The sequence below is a fragment of the Mya arenaria genome, chromosome 7 (genome assembly GCF_026914265.1).
Source record: "Mya arenaria isolate MELC-2E11 chromosome 7, ASM2691426v1".
In the NCBI taxonomy this organism is placed as follows: domain Eukaryota; kingdom Metazoa; phylum Mollusca; class Bivalvia; order Myida; family Myidae; genus Mya; species Mya arenaria.
In genome coordinates, this window is record NC_069128.1 from 18,233,633 (window position 1) to 18,260,122 (window position 26,490).

A 26,490-nucleotide genomic window follows, 5' to 3' on the forward strand; every position below is an offset into this window, starting at 1 on the left:
AGTAAAATAATTATAATATCAATTGTATGTATAAATTACAGAGAACACTCATTCTTGGTAAAATACATGAGCGTGTTCCTTTAAACAATTTGTTCAAAAACATTTTATATTCCTTGAAATATATTACGAGAGCGTGAGCTTAACCAGATTGCTTTTGTTGATATAACCACAAGACAAAGGGCATTGTACTAGCAAATGTCAATGGATGTCGTTATTGGTGATAAACTAAATCAGCTATATCTGTTATTGACCGATTCGCTGTATGTCAATTACGATGTTTAAATACCTCGCGAAAATTCATAGTTTGTAAACATACAGAAATATATTCGTGTTTGTACAAATATTTGTCCAGCAATATGTTGTTCTATGACTTATGTTCATTCACAAAGCTAATTGCTCACAGGTTGATTAAATGCCCTGATAAATGTCAAGTTGCCATTTAATTTACTGACATTTTTAAGGTCATATAATACCAATGGGACATTTGACGTAAAAGACGCACCTTGTTCTATCCAAAGATTTGAGGCTAAGAGTGACGTCTGGGTTAGGAGTGAACCTTACATCAGTGATAGAGTTAGGTCAGTATTATTTTAACGTACGGAAGCTTCTTATCTACGTTAGAGTTGTTTTTTGAGTATTAGGTTATGTCAGCTGTAATCAAGGACGTTTCTACAGTGTTTGCGTTATATAAGATTCAAAGTAAGGAATACGGCAGTATTTTATTTCGCAACTAATTTCTATGATTAACATTGATTAATTGGCAAGGCATTATATGGTAGTGATGTGGTTTTTTAGCTTGTTTTCTTTTACACAAAACAAAAAAACAATTAACAGGTCTTTCAAGGATGAACATCTCTACGTCATACCGTATAATTTGTTTTGGCTAATGAATTTATCTTAATCGGCAAGCTAAACCCTTTTAATTCCGGTAGTCCAGCATACTATCAAATAGCTGTTCAAAGGCAGGAAAATCACGGCCAAAACAAACACCAATCAAAATATCGTGTTTTTTACGAATCCATTTCCTGTAAATGCATTTTTTTTATCATTTTGCCACAGAATCTAAAGACTTCTAACATTTGTTACATACATGTTCCAAACCGTTATTATAGTTAAATTTTTGACCTTTATTAGCAATCCATATCGATAAACTATTAAATGTCTGTTTCTTTCCCATAAATGTTGATTTTTATTTCAAAACACAATATCTTTGGGGTTTTTCAGACGCTGCCTTTTTAGAAATGTTCCTTGCGAACTGATGCCTATAGATCTGTCTTATACTGACGTTCTGTAACATGTATTCACGGCCGTAAAAGGATTAAATTATTCCGCAACTGGTTTCTTATCTTTCGAATTGCCAGGAACAAAAGTTCATTTTTAGAGAAAGAAATGTACAAATAACATTTGAAAGACGGGAAAACATTCAGCATGATATATTCGAAATATCGAATACGAATACGTTGGGTTTTGGCTAAACGATTTTATGATATGTTACTCTATATTTGAACATCTGGATACGTTCTCGTCGATTCAGTTAAAGGGTCTATTTCATGGTTTGTAAGTTGCACGTTTAACGCGTGTTTTTTTTATTACGTAATGAAGTGATAAAGTGAGGCAAATCATTCAGAAGATACTGACGGCTTGAACCCTTCAACAAATGTTGATATATGCTCCAATATTAAATTTGAAGTCCACGATGACGAAAAACGTGAATAACGCGATTTAACAAAAGGCTATATCGTGATTGGTTGATTGACATTTTCACATGGTGCTACTAATGTATCTAATAAACTTAAAACATACAGCAGCTAGCTAAATGTCCTTGTTAATGAGTGGAAATGGTATCAGTTTTCTTACTTTTTTCTTGACATTACTTGCGTGGGTTTTCTCCACAATACAACCAGGTTCTGTTGTTTTCGTTTTGCTATTTCTATATTAAAGGGTAATATAATTATAATATAAGATTTTCTGGAAAATTAATGCTGCTAAAAATAGAATATATTGGGGTTTGCGTCATTTTAAAGCTGTGTGACAAATTAAAGTTATGTTAGTCTTAATAGAAGGGTAGAAAAGGCAAAAACAGTGTTTGGCTGTACTTGAATTGACTTATCATTATATTGTTTCGTTCGATATCACGACAAAGCAGCTATGTATTTAAAAATCAATGTTCGGTTTTTATCAAAGAAGCAACATCTACTTCTTTGGTAAAGAAAAAGACATCGAAGCTTTCTTGCAATATTTCAGTACACTTAATGCTACAGATTCGCATAATTCATCATTAAAGCATGGTAGGTATGTTGCTATCGTAATTTTACTGAGCACGCCATTTCAGGATATATTGCATGTAATAATGGCATATGTTTTATGTTAAAACTAATTTCAATGATGAGCATTGATTAACCTTGTAAGGCATTCTATGGCAGTGTGTGCGGGTGTTTTTTGCTTGTTTTCTTTTACAAAAAGAAATAGTTTCATCTAGTATTGATTTTGCTTGATATCTTCATGTCAAACAAAATAGTTGTATTAAAATTGCTCATACTAATGTATGTCAAAGCTGTAAATACATTAAATGTAAACTAATGTTAGAATGGAAAACGCACCTGCAATAATTTATTGTAGATGTTTTATTTGCCATAGGAATTATAAAAAGAAAAAGATGGCATCGGGAAAATAACTTACACATAAAAAACAATCTTGTTTGCGGTAGAATTTGGCTTGGGATTCTCTTGTTGCTTTTTTTTCTTCTTTTTTTTCTTTTTACTACTTGTGAATATTTTCAACATCACTTTTTTATAGCATATATTGTACTTGATTCTTGAATGTTTTGTATTATATTTTTCGGAATGTTTTTATTTCAGCATACTTTCTATATATTTTAATAAACACAAACACAAATTCATTTTACAAATATTTTATTTTACTATCCAATTTGTTAATTTATATCCAGAGATCATTTTACAGTTTTTTCATGAGTAACATGTGCTTTTAGAAGTCAAGCGCCAAACACATCAATGCAGGTGCTGAACGCTTAATATTAGCTCTAAGCTATCTCTTCAATCCTTTTCTCTGTATAATTATAATATGCTGATATATTAACATCATATGAATACATATTTTAAAACCGAGTCATATATAGTACGTCACAGAGTGTACTTAACTTGTTTGTAGTAATGGTTTAAATATGTTTTTTTCTTGAAATGGCACCGGTGATTTATAGATTTTCCGCTGAGCAAATCATAACAGTAGGTAATTGGTCCGGGATGTATTAAAGCATTCCATTATCTTCCTTCATAGACACGTGATTGTACACAGTACTGACTTCTCGTGTTGTTTATTTAGGATAACAAACCTCTAAAATTATGTATTAACTTGACTAGATACTCAAGCATTTTCAATATTCACGTGAGCTCTAAATTTACAAGTTACAGGTTTTTCAAAGACAAACGTATCTTTTATCTAGTTTAATTCTATTTACAGGATTTCTTTTATTCAACCCATTAAAGGACACTCTATACAGCATTCATTTTGTCCAGAGGGTTTCCGGTTTTCAGAATAGGATGATTCTTCATATTCGTCTGCGTCATACATGACCAACACATTCATAAGCATTGGACAAAGGTTCAACTCAACTCTATAAAATCGGGTTTAAGGAACTTTCCGACATGATCTGAAGAGTAGGTCTATTATTTAGAGCGTAAATTATTCAAAGCTTTTTTACGTCATCGTATGAAAGAGAATTATAATCCGGCTAATCGCTTTCTTTGGACACGGTATCGCCTATAGCATCATTAAGATCCACCGACTGCCATAAACCTGCTCGTTTGTCAAAACACTTGGCATCAACCATGGTCCAGAGCGTTTCCGGCCAAGCATGTAGTAAACGGATGAGTGCCGTGGAAGGGCTGAAGCCTCCATCAGAAGCAAGGCCACTGCAAAAAGGTACACACCAACAAAACTTACCTGCAACGGAGACAGCTATGTTAAGTAACGTTATGTAAATTTAATTTAGTTCGATTGTAAAAATTACTATAAGTTGGTAAACAAAAAGTACTTTTGAGTCCTTTTCCTGGATAGATGTTTTTTGTTGGATTGAAGAGAAAGTGTTACTGCCAGGGTTAGAAGAAAGGATCTCTTGGGCAACTGGCGTGCGCATACTTTGTTAATACATTGTAAATATTTACATCTATTATAAATTAAACCAAATGCATCATTTTGTAATATATATATTGCAAAATAAGATTTTCAATTGAACAGCAATTGATTTCTCTTATGTTCACTAACCTAAGGTGACATCGTGTCTGAGATGACAGACGAAACATTTATTCTCAGCTGTTTTGTTAATTGTAAAACAACGATAAACGGTAATAAAAACGAGAAAAAATCATTTTTTGTATTAGTGGGAAGAAGTAACATCAGGAAAACTGAACAAAAATGTCAATTTTAATACTGTTATGTTGTTATGTTTTTGTTTTTCAGTGGCAGCTGTTTAAAATCGGTTTTGGTCTTTTCCGTGTTTCTATGCGATTTAAAATTACTTCTGATTATTCTCAGTATTTTTTGCCTATTGTTGGAATCTTATTGACGGCTTCTTTACGACCAAATCCACAATATGTTTACAGTAATTTTGATACATCAATGTTTGGCTGATGGCGCTTGTTGGGTCATTCAAATTTATGCAGTTGTACATTTAAGTATACATGAATTTATCATCTTTTCCAAACAAATTCCCTTCATTAGATATGTGAATGTTAAAGGGGATGAGATAACCGCAGCTGTTTTGTCAACATTACGTAAGTATGAACGCGTACGAGACGAGAAAACAAATACAAACTGTTTGTCATAAAAGGTAATTTCATAAAACAAAGCTAATGAAACGCCTGTTGTTTCTTTCTTTTTGTTATTTGGCCCTCATGCTATAATCTTATCGTATAGTAAAGAGAACAATTTGATAGAGACAAATCAAAACGAAGTGTAACATTTTTATTTACGGCCATACCAAAATGTGGATCAGTCGTATTTTCCTTTTTTAGTTATTTGCATGACATCCCAAAATACTGGCTTAACTACTAATCGAGTTGTATCCCTTCACTAACTGAGAAAACGAACAAGCGTCGGCGCATCAATCTTGCTCTGCTTTGCGAGATCGCAAAATGCGTCAAAAGTGTTCAATTTTGTCTGTTCGACTAGTTGTATTTTTCGTTACAGGCAATGCCTTTTTTAAGTACTCCTTCAGAGCATGAACCTATGGACCCATCTTACGATGACCATCTGTGTAACCATAATAATAACGTTTGAAAACAATTTAGAATAAAAACGTTTGATATCTTAGCCATTGGATATCATCAAATGTGTCATTTCTTGATCAAAACGTCATTGTTTATCAGAACTATATATTCATGAACTGCAATACCTTAACTACAGTGCATTTATCTATATATATATCTTCCATTATTTTCATACCCCTAATGGGGACCTTGACATTTGCGCGTCAAACTGCAAAAATATTATTAAAGGTTATGAAAGAAACTGAACTGAACACCGACTAAACTTTTGTTTTTATTTTATTTTTGACCTTTCATACAAATGATTGAGAAATTCACCAATTTCTAACTGTGTCTAAAAAAATTAAATTCTGACTTTTCTTACAATTGAGTGAAATATTCATCAATTTTGAACACTTTCTAAATTTTTGTTTGTGTTTTATGCATGAATTTTTCAAGCCTTGACTTTAAAATTGATTTCGATTAAAGTATTTCAAGATGGAAAATATGTCCTTTTCCCATCAAAGTTGATTTAAAAGACATGCGGATGAAACCTCTTTGTTGAAAAATCTTATGAGAGGTGTTAGTTTCCCAGCCAATTTCTTTTTAGAATTGTTTCTTTTGATCATAAACATATATTTCTGTCTTACATTGACGTGTGTGACGTATCTTACAATAAAGTTAGACTCAAAGATGCATTTACAACTGTAAAAGGATTAAATGTATCCATTTGCAACCGTTTCCAGGTCGTATAGCCAGTAACGAAGGGTGATGTTTGGAGCAGAAAAATAACTAACAAGCATTTGAAGGAAGAGAAATCATTCACCATGATAAAATCTTAGTATAAGAACATCCACAATAATAATTATTAATTAAATTATTTATCTTTTTTAATTAGTTTTAGTTTATTTTATTTTTGATTATTATATTTAATGCTTTTATAATAATCAAAAATAAAATAAAATTAATTAAAAAAAGATAAATCATTTAATTAATAATTATTATTGTGGATGTTATTATACTGATTTCAAACGTTGGATAATATCTCCATAAAGTCACCGTTTAAAACAGTGAGTTTATCGAAATTCAATTTGACTGTTTCCTCAGATTTTACCTGTTTCATTGTAAAAATAGTAAGATAAACGCATATAATGCCGGAAAGAAAATGCAATGACGTCGTTTAATTTTGTTTCCCGTATGACGTCATTTTTTAAATTTTCGCGCGGTTTTTATCAATATTCAAGCAACGTCAGTGTGAGGATTACGTCACTGTTAGGTTTACGTCAATATTAGATTACGCAAGTGTTAGGCTATCGTCAATGCTAGCATTTTTTTTTAAAAAGACACTATGAAGTAAGCGTCAATTTACGACTGAGTCACAAATTTAAGTTCCGTTAGTATAAGGAGTAAGTTAGAAAGACAAAAAGAGTGATTGGCTGTTATTAAACTGTTTTATCATGTCATCTAACACATAAACTTCCTTACGCAGCTTCCACCGACCAAGGTCATTCTCTTCGATGCAATCAGCGCTTGAGAAGTTTATTTTCAAAATTGAGATAAGGGATGGAAGAGTGTCAATATTCAATTTTACTCAGGATATGTTTCTCCCACCCCTAATTAGTAAATCCAAATATTTGGCCATCCTGGAAATCCTTATCGTGCCCACTAGAATAGATAAAGAAGTAACCGTTCGGAACTTTAAAAAAACTACGCGAAAAAGTGTTCAGGCGAAAACAATACACTCTTATATTTTGTTTAATTGAGATTGGATAAAAAGCATCGAACATGGCCGCTCATGTAAGATAGGTCCATCCCAACCCTCGCGCAGGTTTTTTGCTAAAAAAAACTTTGCTCGAGTTTAAGTGTTTCTATCTTAATCCTCGGCCATGTAAAATACCTATAGTCTAATCATTTGACTGCTTCGTGCGGGCCTTGTAAGCAGGATATATCAGCAAACTGTTTTTGAAATTCAAAGTTTCGATCGAAGAAGCAGCATTTAAATTTTGGTTAAGTAAACGCATTGAAGCAGTTTTTTTTAAATATTTAAGTTAACTGAATGCTTTCTATTCACACAATTCATCATTTAAAGCTTGCTAGGTATGCTGTTATCGTGATTGAACTGAGCACGCCATTTCAGGATCCATTTCACGTGATAATGGCATATGTTTCGGGTGTAAACCGACTCCCCTGAGAGGCACTACGGCAGTGTGTTTTGTTTGTTTCTTTGTTACAGAAAATAAACTTTTTTTCTTTAATGTTTGGTTTTGTTTCATACGAAAACAGTGATAAAGATGTTCTTACCAATTCATATTAAAGATGTATATACATAAAAATATGAACATTATTTGGCAATGTTAACCGGCGTTTGTATGAATCGAGGTGTTGTGTTTACAGTAGACGCTTAAAAAAGAATAGTGTTTTTTTTCTTAAGAGATGACATCGGAAAAAAAACACTTAAGAATATAACAATCTTGTTAGCAGTAGAATTTTGCTTGGAATTATGTTTCCTGTTTCTTTATACAAAATTGTGATACGGTATTGTTTGTTTCTATTAATCCGACGGACCGTATATTTTGCCGCTTTCTTTTGTGTGTATTTTCCCCTTCCGTGTGCTGGTTTGAAGTAATTTGATAACGATATGTTCAAATGACACTGACAGTAACAATGTCAAGAGAACCCCCTCCCCACTCCTCCACTGAAATTTTAAATCCTGTTGGTCTTATCTTACAAAAGTTCACTAAAACATTCGTATTGCTGTACACAATAGGTTCGCATTTGAATGTTGGAAATCTGACATAATTTATTTATGTTATGCATCCCAAAAAATATTTTTTCTCATTTCAATATGTAATGAAGACTTTTAAAGTGTATCTGAAAGTACCAAAGCTTTTACAACAGGTAGTAAATTCAAACATTTGCTCAACTTTATCTGCTTATCATAGTTAGGCGAACATGTGTATTATATTTCTATTAAAAATGGTCTACATTCACTTATGTTTTCGATTTACTTTCGGTTTGCAATATAGGTAAAACTATGACTCATAAGTCATATTAAAGCTGCGCTCTTACAGATCGACCACTTTGACAACTTTTTTTTGTCTTGGAATGACCCCAATTTTGCGTAAATTTCTGAAAACCAATGATATAAGACTGCTGATAAAAGATCAGATCGCAGTTTTTTTAATATTCATATACGTTCGAAAATTGTTGTTTAATGACTAAAAGCGTTACGATTGAAGAAAATGAACATTTCGGAAGTTTTGCAAACAATTGGGATCTATTGTGACTTATTTGATATGACAATTGAAAGCATTGATGTCAAAATCGGCTGATTCGGACAAAAGTTAGAGTTGTCAAATCGGGCAATATGTTATCGCGCTGAAAAATATGTCAGTGCTATATACGTACTGGGATACGATATAACTAGATGACATGAAGTAACATTTTAATGATTAAGATTTGGCTGATATTGGCACATTTCCAACGCATACTTTGACACAAGGATTGTTAATCGGATGAGCGGCTGTAGGTGGACCTTTAAACACCCGCGAACGTTGAAATTCGTAATGATTAAGCATAGTACTTAATAATTGCCCTTCTGCAATTTGATTGGCTGAAAATATAGGTTGTATTCTAATGTAGTTTGAAATAATAAAGAAAAGTCAAAACAAAAAGTTACCTTTACAAGTGTTGCTACCTACCGTATATTTGTTGACATAAGCGGAAATAAGAAACCATTTATACGCCAACAACACGATTAAATTGACCATGAATCATCTTGCGTGCAGAAAAAAACAATACAAAATTTCAATTATGATCTGAGAATAATAATTTATTAAGGATATGAGTCTACTATTTCTGAAAAAATGTTCTGAGAATGTTATTGTTTATATCTTAGTATATACTTAGGAAAATATAGAAGACGACAAATTAAAATAAAATCTGAAAATATTATGTCATTAACGGCTATTATTCCACAATAAAACAAGAATATTTCCCTGTATCTTGTAAAACATAAAACAGATTTTATCAACATCGTGTTTCTTAACATATGATAAATAATTATCAACATATAAATGTTGAAGTGAAAATCAAAAATAGCTGAAATATGAGTTTGGTTACCCAAAACAACTGTTTTCATCATCTCATGAATGGAACAATATGGACGTGTAAGCTATATCACAAAGCTAATATCAGAATCTAGATGTTTGGCCTTGAAATTCAAGAAATTCATACTTTGGCCTACATTTTTCAAATTGTTACCCCAAAAATCACATTTCGCACAGGTTTTTTTATTATACTTTGTCTTTCATACACAACAGATACCAAACAAGACAAACATGCAGAAATCATTTCTGTGCATATTTTTCTCCTTTATTTGCATTTTCAGCTACAGGGGCACTGGACTATTGGAAGCAGTTCAAATGTGTGCTCTTCGTGCATGACTGGAGGAAATACAAATATATAAAAGAATTTATTTCTGTCAAATATGCTATTTTTATTATTGTTAGTTTTAGTCATTTTAAGACAAGACTCAAAAAAAATGTGATACATACAATTACGATTAGTAATATTTCTTAATAAGCAAGTGGTTGTTTCTTGCCTTTGTGCTTCCTTAATTACTGTAAATTAAGGCAGTGTTATCGAATGGCATGTCTTCATGCTATTACTACAGTCATTTGAATTTGATAACAAATACAATAAATACTATTAACCTGCACCTCCTTGTTTATCTCAACCGCATTGTGGTAAGTCTGTATCGGCAAAGAAAAAGCGGTTTGTGAACTGATGTGGTCATATCGAAATTAGGATCCCAGGTTGACACAGATTAACAGAATGTTATATTTCCGCTAGATTTACATTAGCGCTAGGATCTTTACTAGAGAAACACAAGGAGGCGTATGGACGCGAAGACTCACCAACACAAAACTTCAAAGACATTGAAGCGGCCATATGGAGTGTCGTGAACGCCAGTCATAGTGGCTAGATGTCATCTACAGTGACAAGACAATTATTTGACTGAAATCTCAGAAAAAAAAATAAAAATATCAATGAAAGCGTCATTTATCAAAAAAGCAGGCGGAGAGAAATACTGAAAAATACCCATCCCAATATTCAGTACGAAATCAATAAAATTTACCCTACAGCAAAATTATACAAAATGGAGCATCGCATGTTTATAAAATCATTTCAACGTGTAGCTTTAACCTTTCAGTTTATCAAATACACGATTTGCACGTCACTGAGAGGAGTGAACTAAACAGAACTGACATTTTGATTACTTTATCATTATAAACCGGAAGTAAATTGAAGTCACGAGCTTTGCCGAGATAACACGGTAACACGAGCACAGCTATAAATTTTGTTGAATTTCAAGCTGGAGTAGCTCCCCATTTAAAGTGAAATTTATTGATGCAAATATAGAGAAGACATTAATGGTCAAAGCAAACAAAAATGTAAGATTTCAGAAATGAATTTGTAATTAATAAATGCACTAAAATAAAAATGAAGTAAAATGCATCAACCTATTTTTGCGGTTTAAATATGAAAGCACAAATTAGAACAAGAAAAAGTTGATGCATAGCATCAAGTCGGCGCAATGAAATTAGAAGAAAAACGTGCATGCAGAAAACCAAAAATGGTTATTATTTCAATGATAATATTTTGTTTTATGTTGGGTGTACATATGCTCGAAGGACATTATGGTTATTTTTTTCCCAAGCTAATCCTCCGGTTTAAACTGAATCATAACAAAAATATACATACGTTTCTTCGGATGAAATAAATCAATGGTCTAATACATAGATTTCAATAGCATGAAATTCACCTTTTATTTGTACCGGCATGTTATGTGAATTCCTTGTATTATATTTTGTACAAGTTTTGTAACACATTTCACTCATATGAGCTTTTAGAATGGGGATAAAAATACTATACATCAAAGGGGAATTATCTGGAGTTCATTCTTTCGAATGACATTTTCAAAACAAACAATTAAGCTCAAGGTTAATTGTTCAAAACTCGGCATTTTTGCTGTCACCAAGGGAGATAACTGCGTAGGAGGTTTACAGACATAAAGGATATTTTAATAGTACCGTGTAACCTTCATCTATTTATCAATCGGAACACCTCGGCCTGTATCTCTGACTGAGTTGTATTTAAAATCAAAATGATAAGCAGGGCTATTATAATTTAAGGTTTCATTATCAATTAAAGTGTAAAATTTTATAAAACAAACTAAACTTCATATTTTATCATGCAACGTGGAAACTATTGAAAGCATTGTTCTGCAATTTATGAACTAGTCCCTAAGTTGGAATATTTCTAAAGTAATATCAAATATAGTCGGCGCCCTTCTGGGCGCCGACTTATAATACTTGCCCAATTTTGGGTGGGTTCAGGGGGTGAGTAGGTGGGAAGTGAAAGGGGAAGGGATAGGCAGGGACTGGGTAGGGGGAGCAGGGAGAGTGAGGAGGGGTAGGAGAATAGGGGTAGGGGAGTGGGATAGGGGGAGTGGGGTAGGGGGTTGCGGGGAGTGGAAGGGGGTATGGGTAGGGGGAAGGGGTCGAAATAGGGGTAGGAGGAGGGGGGTAGAGGGGTAGAGGGAAGGGGTGATTAGGTTGGAGAATGGGGTTGTGGGAGAGAGAATCGAGGGTAAAGGGACAGTAGAGGAGTGAAGTGAGAAAACGAAACGGACATGATAAAGAGAGATATTGAGAGAAAAGGGGAGAAAGACATAAAGGAAGACGTAGCATTTATGACGCAATTTATCACTTGGTATAAAAACACTGTCTTGGGAAAAGCAATTATTAATGCAATTATTCATCTCGCTGGCAATCAGTTTAAACTTGGATATATTAAATACGCTTAATACCACAACTTATAAATACTATTATTTGAAAATTTACGCTACTTCTATGGATGTACCGGCATTCATCCGTGGTTGTTTTCGATGGAAAAAGCCGAGGTGTTCCGAATGTCCGCTAGATATATTTAGCGCGCAGATCATGACTCGGAAAAAGCACAGTTAACTATTGACGCGTAGATTCGCCGTAACAAAAAATCGTCAACGACTCTGAAGGGGCTGTTTACATGGACTAGGGCAGTGGTGACTTAAGCGGTTATCGAGCGGCGGCCGATCGTGGTCGGAAAGCGTCCCCTGGGAGATATGGTGACTTCCAATAAATGTCGTCGGCAAAGACGGTTTACACACTATTTCATGATTTATGGAACCAGAGGGCCTCCAACATGTATGGCGATAATAGAGCTATTCAATGCGTGTCACATATCATGAATTCCAACAATCTGTTGAACTCGTTGTTTAACAATGGTTTCGCTATCATTGTTGGAAAGAAAGTAAAAGACATGAATTTAGAAGGAAATAATAATGTTTTGTGTGTTTAAGTGTCAAACCTAGTATTTTTATACTTTTCAATTTATGGGTTTTCCGGTAATCCTTCGTTTGTTTTTCGTGGCAAAAGAAATTTGATTTAATTTTGCTTCGGCTCTTGATTAATTCTGATAAAGGCTTGATGGTTTAACTTTCTGCAAGCATAAAACACGTATCATTTCTTACATGTAACTGTTAAAACCCCAGTTACTGCGTAACTTGACAGCTAATTTGTCCTAACAACTTAATGTGTTTAGTTCGAAATATGTCAGTGTTAACATGTAAAAAATCAAACACAGGGTTGAAATAGGATTCTTTTTTCATTTTTGTTTACTTTTATTCATTACTATGGATCATGTTGGATCATTAAAGTTATATTTACTTTTATACATTTTAAAAACTGAAGCATTTGGAACCGAAAGCATTCAGTTGTTAGCACTAAATACTAAATAGCTGTAAGGTTAAAACTATCTGGGGGTACGCTTTCCTTTTGAGCATGTAATGTATATATTATTATTATAAACCTTAAATTAATTTAATTTAATAAACATCGCATTCAACTATCCAGTTTTTTATTCATATCCAGAGTTAAGTTAATAGGTTTTATTCGTCATAAGTTACAAGTTGGTCAAGTGACAAGCACGTAAATACAGTACGTGAAGTCGTTTAAATGACGTCACACATTATTCTCAACTTGTTCATATGCATAATAATGTTTTTTAAGAATAGTTTTCTTTAGAAGTGACAATTGATTTATATATTTTCCGCTGTGCAAATCACTTCAGCAGATAATGTTTATTTTTTAGAACTTGGGTCGAGTTCTAAAGATATCATCGTCTTCGTCCATGGACACGTGATAGTAGATAGCCAATCAGCGCTGCCTTTTCGTTTTCCTTCGACAGAAGTCTAAAATATCAACACAATTATGCATTATTGTGAAGAATGAGCTTGATGAAGGCGTCCTTAAAAATAAAATTGTTCAATTCGGATGACAAACATCCGGAAATATGTATTAACTTGAATAGTTTGTAATATTAAACTTAACTTAACTAGCACTAATAGCTCTAGCATCTTAAATTTTATTCCACAGACCGGAGTTTTATTTATTCAATCCATTAAAATACTCAAAAATAAATAAATTTACCTTTCATTTTGTTCAAAGGGTTCCTGGTATGCAATATATGCGGTTTCTTCAGAGTCGTCTGTGCCATACGGGTTGACATCATTTCCGTATGGCGCAATATCAACCAATTCGTTATCTTTTACTGACAGTTGAGGTGGTGTCATAGGGTCGTCCAATCCGTTGGACAAAGGTTCTCCTCGTCTCCAAAATTTCGGACTTAATGAGCTTTCCGACATTGTTGGTAGATCATTTCTGTCTTTTAGACCGTAAATTTCTCGAAGCACTTTTACGTCATCGGGTGAAAAGGAACTATAATCCGGTTCATCGCTTTCTTCGGACATGTCATCGCCTATATCATCATAAAAATCCATAGACTGCCCTAAACCTGCTCGTTTTCCAAATACATGTCCGAATCGTTTATCGGGCGTCCTGGTCATTGAGAGGCCGGATGATGGAGACGCCGACCAGGGACTTGATCTTTTCCTACCAAGCATGTGATGAAAGGATGAGCGACGTGCAAGGGCCGGAGCCTCCATCAGAAGCAACGCCAAGGCCACCACCAAAAGGTATACGTCCAAAAAGCTAGTCTGCAAGAGTGACGATAATGTAAGTATAAGGGTATACAAATTAATTTATGTTTGATAGTGAAAACTATAAGTTGATCAACATAAGTCATTTTCGAACCCGTTTCATGGGTAAGCACTATACTAGTACTGAGGTCCTTTTTCAGTTTTGAAGAGAAATATTCCATGCTAGGGTTTGAACAAAATACCTCTTGGGGAACTGGCGGTACATACATTTTAAATGCAATGTTAATACATTATAAATTGCTACCTGTTTTTTTATGATTATAGACGAATGGACCAAATGTATCTTTTTATGCCAATATTACCTCAAACAAAACTATAACTATATTGTGCAATTTTTTTCGGCCAATGGAATGAGCTTTATCACACTGCTAAGCCCTTTCACGCCCAGAAGTCTAACAATAAATCTTCGGTCCTGTTTAAGAGCAAAGAAATCAAAGCCAAAACAATCAAGATTAAACTGTTTTCATTTATCTAGGCATTCATTTGCATGAGCAAAACTTTGGAATAAAATCCATAAAAGTCTAACATGGTTGTCCGATTTGTGCAGTGGTTAGCACAAAGAAACCGGGTTCGATTTTCGGCCTTGGAACATGTGAGCTTAGTTTGTGGTCGCTAAGCGGGACAAATGGGTTTACTCTGGGTTCTCCGGTTTTCCCCATAATCACAAGACCACACTCTCGCGCAACATCGTGCCAACGAGAGTGACTTATTATAATTCAATATAACTTTCTTCACAAACTTTGTATATTAAATAATGTTTAAACAAAATTTGTAAAATTTGTTACATGTACTATTCACCGTATATATTACTGGTTTTTGAACTTTAAAAGCAATTCCATATCGATAAACTATAAAAAAATATTTTATATGGATTTTAGTATGGTTTTCAATAAAAAAGATACACTGAGTAATAATGAAAGGTATAATATTCGTGGAGAGTATAACCTAGACCTTAACCCAGAGTTAGACAATGCTAATTATAAAACAAACCATAATGTTAAAGCCAGGAAAAGATTTTTGAATTTAATTTAACTCACTTTCTAGATCCATAAAGAGAATTCCATGGAGAGAACAAAACTACACTTGGAGAAGGATAAAACTACACTTGGAGAAGGATAAAACTACACTTGGAGAAGGATAAAACTACACTTGGACTTGGAGAAGGATAAAACTACACTTGGAGAAGGATAAAACTACACTTGGAGAAGGATAAAACCTTTTCAGCAGGGATGATTTGACCTATTTGTGATAGCTTTGCATTAAAATTATGATTTTCTGTAACCAAGCATAGAAAAGGCCTTTGGAAATTGAAACAAAACTCACTTTTATTAGAAATTAAATATTTAGAATGTATAAAAAGAAAGATTGGTGGTGTTATTTACAATATTGTATTCCTGTATATAATAGTAATGCTTTGATGGAAATTGATAGATCAGAAATGCAGTTTGTAATTAATGATGAACAATTTTTAGAAACTTTGTTAATGGAAATTAGAGGCAAAACCATATCATTTGCTAGTTACAAGTCTAAAACGAGAAATAAACAAGAAAATACATATTCTAAAAGATGTTTTAAAATTACAAAAATATTACGGAAGGAAGTTAAGAACAGTTAATAGTTTTAGAGACGGAGTTAAATGAATTAAGAAGCAATAAGCTAAGAGGCTTTGTAATTAGAACTATAGCAGACTGGATAGAAAATAGGAAGAATACTACCACATAGTTTTGCAATTTAGAAAAGAAAACTATTGCTGATAAACAAATACCGTTTATTGAAACGAATGATTGTTTTTTTATACATGAACAACATGAAATTTTGAAAGAATCTTATAAATTTTATGAAAATATTTCCAGTGAAAGGGAATCTGCTGATTCTGATCTGAAAGAAGAACTAGATAATTGTGTGTATAATGTATCAAACAAACATCGGATAAGCTCCATGGAGGTTATTCTGACATATGATGAAGTATCATGTACTCCAAACATTTTTTTGTGAATATAGAGACCTATAAACTTGCTTAACGTTATTTATAAGATACCTTAAGGTAGCATAGCAAATAGTTAAAAAAACTCAGATGTTTTAGTTTATCAAGGCTAAACTGAATTTAGGCCGGAATATAAGTGAAAACACTTGAGTGATGATGTCTCATGTCATGAAATTATTGTGTGATGATAAGAAAACTCCTGGACTCATTATGCTGATTGACTTTGAAAATGCGTTTGATTCTATACCGTTGAGATTTATTGAGAACACTTAAGCATTATTTAAGTTTGCTGGTATGTTTAAAAGCTGGATTATTATGCGTCTTTTATAAAGCTGAAGTTGCTAATAATTTTTATGGATATTTGTCAGATTTTTGTTAAGGTAGGTACATATTGTAGACAGGGAGATCCTATTTATTAATTTATGTGCAGAATTTTTTCCACTAAGATAAGGCATTGTAACGATTTTTGGTCAAGATAGTGAATATATGGCATTTTAAAAATTATTCCACAATTTTTCATGAAAAAAAATAGTATATATTTATAAATAAATATAAGGTGAACATGTGCAAAAATTCATCAATTCCAATCGGACCTAATCAATAGAACATAGTTCCTAATAATAATAATGGAGATAATCTAATAATTTTTACACATCTGATTAGGTAAGATTCCCATCTACAAGAAAAATATAACTTTTATACTAGTTATGTTGACCTTTACGGCATATTAAAACAAAATGCACCGACCAGAAACTGAAATTTGCCATTACGAAAGAACCGGGAGGTTGAAAAACTACGGATCCATCCCCCTTAAACACGTTATATACAGACTGACATGCAAACTTCGCGCATGAATTACAAAGAGAAGCTTGAAATATCATTCCTACCGTTGAAAACTCGTTGAGTAAGACGCGTATTTATCCAAATCGAACGTTTTTTTGTTGCGGTAGTTACATATTCTGCCAGATCCATTAAAACAAAATTCAAATTGTCATTAAGTGATACTAGATTTAAACTTCTTGGTGTACATTTTGATGTAGATCTTAATACAATTCGTGAATTAAACTTTGATGAAAACCTGTTGAAAGTGAACAATAGAACTCGATACAGGAAAAGAAAAAAAAATAACACCTAACGGGAGAAAGAACTCAATGATGTTTTCTCTGAGTTTGTTTGGGATTGAAGACCTAAATAAAATAATACAGTATTTGTGAAATACTTTAGGGAGAAACAGCTTAATAGATTTTAACGTTTATTAATACCACTGATATACCAACTAGTCAACAAAAGTGGTTGTTGCTATATGAAAATATCAATACTAAATGGAAAGTTGCATATGAGTCATGTATTATATTGCACAAGAGACTCATACAGTCAATGGTTACAACAAGAATAGTTAACAGAATACTACTAACAAAATCGTTGCCAAATCAAATGAAATTAGTTGATGATAGGTTAGGTTCTTTTTGTGAACGCTGTTAAGAAACTCTGCTTCATATTATTCGGGATTGTAATAAAATGCAGCCTGTGCTACATCTTATTTTACAAAGCGTGTATTCCTTGTTTCTGCAGTTTTTTTTACATAAGTATTGTTTCTATAGATCCAAATGTTGTCATGAATAGATAATATGTTTATTTCGATAGGGTCTAGCAATAATAATTTCAGGTTTCACTTATTGCTACTAGAATTTAAAAATATCACTTTTCTTTGTAAAAGAAATAAAATTGTTCCAACAATTTGATAATAGCCATGGCTGTGGACATTCATAATAAGACAGACTTATCAGATAAAAAAGTGTAATTGGACGGTTGTAGAAAGTTTTCTTTTGTAATTAAATTTATAATAAAGTTATTCTTAAATAATAGTTTAATACGAGTTGTTTTTTCCATTAAATGTTGATTTGCAAAAATAATTTTCTTTCTAATCATTCTAATCTTGTACGATTTGTCTTTTTTCACAGGCAATTCCTTCTTAGAAATGCTCCTTTGAACCAGAAACCCATATATCTGTCTTATGTTGGCGTGATTTCAAATAAAGCTAGGATGAACAATGCATTCACCACAGTCAAAGGATTAAAGGATTCCGTTTCGAAATCGTATTCCGAAAAACCTAATGGTGACATTTTGAGAATTTTGAAGGGACGGTAAACGTTCACCATCAGAAAATCGCAACATGGCTTTCTCTCTCTAGGTGGAGCTGCTAACCGTGGCCGACTACAAATTTTACCAGTTGTAAGAACGCGCATTCATTATCATTATTATCATCATCATCATTATCATTATTACTATTATTATTATTATTATTATTATTATTATTATTATTATTATTATTATTATTATTATTATCATAATTATGATTATGATTATTATTATTATTATTATTATTATTATTATTATCATTATGTTGTTGTTGTTGTTGTTGTTGTTGTTGTTGTTGTTATGAATATTTTCCCCTTTCCTCAAAATATATACTCGTAGATAAGGTTATTTAAGTAATCTGCCCGAAAGATATTATATTTCTGGAAATACGCATATCATGAGTACTAACTCTAACCCTAACCCTAACCCTTAACCCATTGCTATTGTTGAAATAACCACAAGACAATAGGTTTTCAACGTACAAATGTCAATAGAAGCCGTTATTGATAACTAAATTTACGATGTTTATAAACCTCGCAAAAATTGTCATTTGTAAACAAACGGAAGAATATTCGTGTTTGATCAAATATTGTCTCAGCAATAGATTGTTTTATGTCTAATTTACTTTCTCCTACCGAATTGTTCACAGGTTGTTTGATTGCTTCGACAAAAACGCCCTGATAACTGTCAAGTGGCAATAAAAAATTAACCGTCGCATTTTAGGTCATATAGATTAAAAGTGTTTTTTGACGTGAAAAGACTCACCTTGTTCAGTTCCAAGTTTTGATTTAATTGAGACGTCTGGGTAATGAGCGAACGTACATCATTGGTATAGCTACGTTAGTATTAAAGTTATGTTTGTGTTGTAACGCAGGCTCATATTTACGTCAAAGTTAGGGTTGCTTAGTATTTGTGTATTATTTTTGTAACGTAAGTATTAGGTTCTGTCAGCTTTGAGAAATAACGGCATGTCAGTGTTTAGTTATGTCAGCTTTGATAAATAACAGCACGTGAGTGTTTGCGTTACGCCAGTGTTAACGTTACGTCAGTGTTAACGTTACGTCAGTGTTAACGTTACGTCAGTGTTAACGTTACGTCAGCGATAGGATTACGACAATGTTAGAATAACAACAGTTAGATTAGGCAAGTGGTATGCTATTCTGAATGTTAGACATGTTTTAAATACGACTGTATGATGTTTACGTTAATTCATGGCTGTGTCTCAAACTAGGTATAGCTTCTACCAGATATACCAGAATTTTAAATTTAAAAATGAAAGTTTTCGATTGAAAATATTATCTATATTTTTAGCACTTTTGCAATATTTTCAGCATTATCAATGCCTACGATTTCAACAATTAATCATTTAAGTTATTTATGGAAGGTTTATTGTACTCTTCATTTAACTGAGCACTCCATTTCAGGGTCCATTTCGCATAATTGTTCCTGTTGCTTGATATCACAAACCACAATAAAATCGATTGTAACCTTTTTCATCTTAAACAAAACGTACGCATAGTTAAAAAGCACTATAATATGATTGACCTTTGATCTTTTCAAATTCTTCATTTCTCAGAACAATTAAAAATCATGTGTATAATGAAGCAACACGGTAATTGACTCTCATGGGCTGTGGTGGCATTGAGCGGTTATTAAGTGGCGGCCGGTTCGTGGTCGGCGAGCGTCCTCTGGGAGATATGGTGACTACCAATAACTGTCGTCGGCAAAGAGAAGTCTACACACCATTTGATGATTTATGGAACATGAGGGCCTTCAACATGTATGGCGATAATAGGACTATTATGTGCGTGTCCAATATCATGAATTCCGACAACTTGTTGAATTCGTTGCTAAACAAAGGTTTCGCTATCACCTTTTAATGGTTTGATCGAAGGTAAAACACATCAATAAAAATCCTGTAACGATGATTTTTTTATGTTTTAAAGTGTCAAACCCAGTAATTTTATACTGTTCAATCTATGGGTTTTCCGGTAATATCGAACTACAGTGGAATGGATGCGATCGCTCTTTTATTGTCCATGGGAAAAGGAATTTAATTTAAATTCGCTTCAGCTCTTGATTATTACTGGTAAAGTGGAAACATCATATGCTTGATGATTCAACATTTTGCAATCACAAAACATGAATTCGTCCATACCTGTCAATGCGTGTATCATATGCGTGTTTTATTCACATATTTAAAAGAAACATTTTGTCAGAATGTTTTAATACATGAAAATCGCATAAAGGTCCACGTATACGATTTCAAATATGTTTAAAAACACATGCTTTAGGTGTTTTGTATCATAGGCTTGATTGATCAACCTTTTGCAGGCATGTTATTGTGCGTTTGAAAGCTAAAGTAGTATTTTAAATGAAGTTGTAAAAGCATTTGCATTAAAGCACAGAAATCCTACAATTAAACGAGTAGGTTTAGCTGTCAAAATGAATGTCCTTACAATAACTTCTTTCGGGAGTATAGAAAAAATATATGCATATTATTACGTCTGAATAACATCCAGTTGAAGAAGGCGGGTGTATGTAGGGCTATTTAATGCATACCTCACTCGGTTTAGGGTTAGGGTTAGTGATGGTTTGAGAACAGAACAGAACAGAACAAAGTTTATTTCGTATAAAACAGTTCACATAATAAAGACAATGATATAAGTCAAAGATGACCCTTGAGTTAGGTAGCGGCAAATAGCCCAAGCCAATTTCAAGAATTCATTTAGTAGGCGTGCCATTTCTACCGGATATTATTTATTTTGGTAAGCAGGAAATGATTTTAGTCACACCTTCTTCGGACAAAATTCTTTATCAAATTGATAAAATAGTTTTTCGTAGAATTTGCTCAACTCCTTATCCGGACAAAACAAGAAGCAAAGACAATGGTTAACCGTTGCAAAATATTGTACCACAGAAACAGAACTAAATGAAAACGAAGTTTGCATATGTTTTTAAAACAAATTTGCCACACGTAACTTCTTTTGTGTTGAACAAGAATAGCCTACATATGATATTTGATTGTATCCGATTTCTGATTATACTCACCGATCGTTTGAAGTTATACATTTAGATATTTTGAATAAAATAAATTGATACATTTTGTATGTTCGGCAACTTTCATTGAAAAATATAAAATAACAAAGGAGAAATTTCCATAAACCTTGGTACATGTGTACGCCTAGAAATCTGGTATAATGAGATGGTTGAATCAATTGTCTACTTAAATAGGATGAAAGCGACACGTGTATAACCTCGGTAAGGATCAAGTTTCACAAAAATACTCAAGTTACATGTCAGTCTCAATCTCAACTCATTTAACAACATAAAGGCATAGAACGAGTTCATATCTTGTATGTGTTTACTCTTTACCAAAACGTAATTATCATAGAATGTGCTATTAGAAAACTATAATTGTCAATATTTCAAAAAAAAAACGGATAATTAAACGACAGCAATAAGTAACAGTAGACGCAGAAGATTCTGATTATCTATTTGCACGCTATTATTTCTTGAAATGCTGAAAAACCTCGAATGCCAACAATTTTTATTTCCATGTGGCGAGGATGGATGAAATTTAATAACGCTGCAGACTGTTTTAGGTTTATTATGACTTACGTGAGAAAAAAACTTGTGGCAACGGATATCATTTACCGTTGCAAAAGATTATGCAGAAGAACTAAATGAAAGCAATGTTTTCATATGGTTTATTTAGGGGCCTCGCCGAACTCCTATGGTTTATTATGAGCCTCGCCGAACTGCTTTCGTATCGAACAAATAAAGCCCGATTCTGATTTTTGATTGTATCAGATTTCAAATTAAAATTGTTGTCAACATAAGATGGTCTATAGAGGTAAGCAGTGTGATTTTAATTAATGAGGACTAGTACCATTCGTTATGTTATTTCTGAAAAAGTGTTTAAATATAAATAGTAAACGAATGTGTTACTGTAAAGAATTTCAAATGAACATAACACTTATATAAACCGCCAAGCAACTGTTTAGTCATGAAATATGACCATGGGCTATCATAGTCTACTTCATTGATGTATATAATTATCATGTGTGATGTTATGTGTGGAAATAAACTTGTGTTCAGTTCTGCTCTGTTATTTCAAAAGTGATAAATATGTGCTTAAATTTCCCATGCGATTGCATTGTGGTTAAGGTAAAGATTTATTAAGCGCTCAAATCTTGTAGGTAGAGATTCGAATCCCATCGTGTTTTTTTTTCCTTTCAATTAAAAGAAATTATGTGACATTTTCGTAATTAATGTATTCTTAATTTCTTATGCGTTTGGTTTTACTTAATATTTTGAGCGACATATTGTTTATATTAATACAAATAAAGATGTCTCAAAAAAAATTATGGATAAAAAACAAATAAGACATTGATTGGTGTTTATAGTGTTATTTGTTGTGATTGCAAAAATAACTAAATAGATCCTTTTACGAGATTCAAAGTAGTTTTTTGTTGTTGAAATGATAAAATTTAGATCGTAGCATAGCCACTATCCATTATCAACATGCTTCTTTAAGTATTTTATCTTTAAATTAGTTTGCGTTATCTAACAAGATAAACTCTGCAGTCAGGTTTCTACTTTTTATCTATAGAATAAACATGAAAACCCTTTTGACAGCGAATGGTCTCTCATATAATTTGTTTGTTTTTTTAAAAACGTACTGTTAGATCTCATATGGTACTTTATTAGATTTGATGATATTAGTTACGATTTTTATAGAATGTTAAACTATTTTTGTATGTATCAATTTGTATATTTTGCTTTTATAAATGACATGGTATCCATTTAAGGGAAAAAAGTTAACTATCTAGGATGTCTACGAACATATTTCTTTATAACTTTAATTATATAAAAAAACACACCATATCATGTAATAAAATAAACCTCGCTGATCGCGCAGATAATTTGTAATTTTCGTATATGCATTTTTCAAACCCATAAGATACACATACATACTAGCCTTTAAAAAATGAACTATTGTTTTGTCAAAATGAAATGGTCACGGCTTGTTTTTAAAATTCCATTTTTTCACATTATTTTCTTTTTAAAACGATATACATATTCTCATGTTCGATTTTATTTTAATTAAGTACACATCTTCTCGACATCATCATCATCATCATCATCATCATCATCATCATCATCATCATCATCATCATCATCATCACCACCACCACCACCACCACTATTATTATTATTATTGTTATTGTTATTATTATTATTATTATTATTATTATCATTATTATTATTTCATAATATAATCAACAAAATAAAATATCAGGAAATATAAAAAATATATATAATTCTTACCATTTCTGTACAATCCTGATAACGTTGTCAGTCTTTACATCAACTTCTGAATTGTTCATCCAATATTTTGTTTCCGCCGTCAGTAATTTCATACAAGTGTCATTCTACCTATGACGACTGTTTTATAAACTGAAAATTTATAGGAATAACAATTCAATATTAACCAGTTAAATTATTACACCAACCAACGGAACTGTCCAATAAGATATCTAAAAATGAATAATAGCTAACTCCATTTTCCGCCAGTTTAATAGATTTGAATTCCAATACATGGTATGTGTGGGCATGTACAACTCTCGCCCAACTGGAGGCACGCATACAGCCTTAAATATTAATAACTAACCGCGATCTGAAAGTGCTGTCTATCAAATGTGCCACATGATAAACAATCCCTTTCATAGTATTAAAAGTCAATTTCTGGCATAGTTTTTGCAAAAGCCTACAAGCGTATCTGAATGGCCCGAGTTGATCATTGAAATTTGATCTCTTCAAATACGCAGAAAGTGTTGTTTTTGTTTTGTCATGTTCGTATGTTATGCGTTATGCGGTATTCAAATCCATGCACAATATATAGATAAAGCATTAGACATGACAGGGGCAATCCCGGGCCGTATTCATATAATAAAATTTATTATATTCTTTTTGAAAACTTAGTGTGTTTTTACCATATCTGTATCAAATCAAATCAAATAAAATCAACGAATATCTTAAAAACCCACTGTATTTCATCAAATTTATTCGGCATATGCATATAATAATTTTTGGACGATTTTTTTTTACTTTTTTCTATATTTTTTACTGTACAGAAAATGTTTGTTTTCATTGATTTCACCTTAGCAAAAAGGAAAAGCTCCACTTAGTTTAAGATTGTCTTTATGAATACGGCCCAGGCATCCTAAACTACAGCCAAAATCATGTTTAAAGGCACAGAGACACACAACGCAACAATACAACATAACTTACACAACTATCAAACTATCATTTACACACAACGCCACAATACAACATAACTTACACAACTATCAAACTATCATTTACACACAACGCAACAATACAACATAACTTACACAACTATCAAACTATCATTTACACACAACGCAACAATACAACATAACTTACACAACTATCAAACTATCATTTACACACAACGCCACAATACAACATAACTTACACAACTATCAAACTATCATTTACACACAACGTCACAATACAACATAACTTACACAACTATCAAACTATCATTTACACACAACGCCACAATACAACATAACTTACACAACTATCAAACTATCATTTACACACAACGCCACAATACAACATAACTTACACAACTATCAAACTATCATTTACACACAACGTCTCAATGCAACATGACTTACAAAACAATCAAACTATCATTTACACACAACGTCAAAATACAACATAACTTACACAACTATCAAACTATCATTTACACACAACGCCACAATACAACATAACTTACACAACTATCAAACTATCATTTACACACAACGCCACAATACAACATAACTTACACAACTATCAAACTATCATTTACACACAACGCCACAATACAACATAACTTACACAACTATCAAACTATCATTTACACACAACGTCACAATACATCATGACTTACAAAACTATCATTTTCACACAACGCCACAATACAACATGACTTACACAACTATCAAACTATCATTTACACACAACGCCACAATACAACATAACTTACACAACTATCAAACTATCATTAACACAACGCCACAATACAACATGACTTACACAACTATCAAACTATCATTTACACACAACGTCACAATACAACAAACTTACACAACTATTACACTTTCATTTACACACAACGTCACAATACAACATGACTTACACAACTATTACACTATCATTTACATACAACGTCACCATACAACATTACTTACACAACTATTACACTATCATTTACACACAACGCCACAATACAACATAACTTACACAACTATTACACTATCATTTACATACAACGCCACAATACAACATTACTTACACAACTATTACACTATCATTTACACACAACGCAACAATACAACATAACTTACACAACTATCAAACTATCATTTACACACAACGCAACAATACAACATAACTTACACAACTATCAAACTATCATTTACACACAACGCCACAATACAACATAACTTACACAACTATCAAACTATCATTTACACACAACGTCACAATACAACATAACTTACACAACTATCAAACTATCATTTACACACAACGCCACAATACAACATAACTTACACAACTATCAAACTATCATTTACACACAACGCCACAATACAACATAACTTACACAACTATCAAACTATCATTTACACACAACGTCTCAATGCAACATGACTTACAAAACAATCAAACTATCATTTACACACAACGTCAAAATACAACATAACTTACACAACTATCAAACTATCATTTACACACAACGCCACAATACAACATAACTTACACAACTATCAAACTATTATTTACACACAACGCCACAATACAACATAACTTACACAACTATCAAACTATCATTTACACACAACGCCACAATACAACATAACTTACACAACTATCAAACTATCATTTACACACAACGTCACAATACATCATGACTTACA

The 26,490-nt window shown here is 32.5% G+C and overlaps 1 protein-coding gene across 1 annotated transcript; it reads right to left on the minus strand.

The window, feature by feature from the left end:
- Positions 1 to 13,206: 13,206 nt before the first annotated feature.
- LOC128241593 (uncharacterized) lies at positions 13,207 to 24,073 on the minus strand. The gene is made up of 3 exons (XM_052958597.1): positions 23,822 to 24,073; positions 13,796 to 14,361; positions 13,207 to 13,557 (listed from the first exon to the last, which is right to left on the minus strand). The coding sequence occupies exons 1-3, from the start codon at positions 23,822 to 23,824 to the stop codon at positions 13,482 to 13,484; spliced, it is 645 nt and encodes a 214-aa protein (XP_052814557.1). The 5' UTR covers positions 23,825 to 24,073; the 3' UTR covers positions 13,207 to 13,481.
- Between the last annotated feature and the right edge of the window lie 2,417 nt (positions 24,074 to 26,490).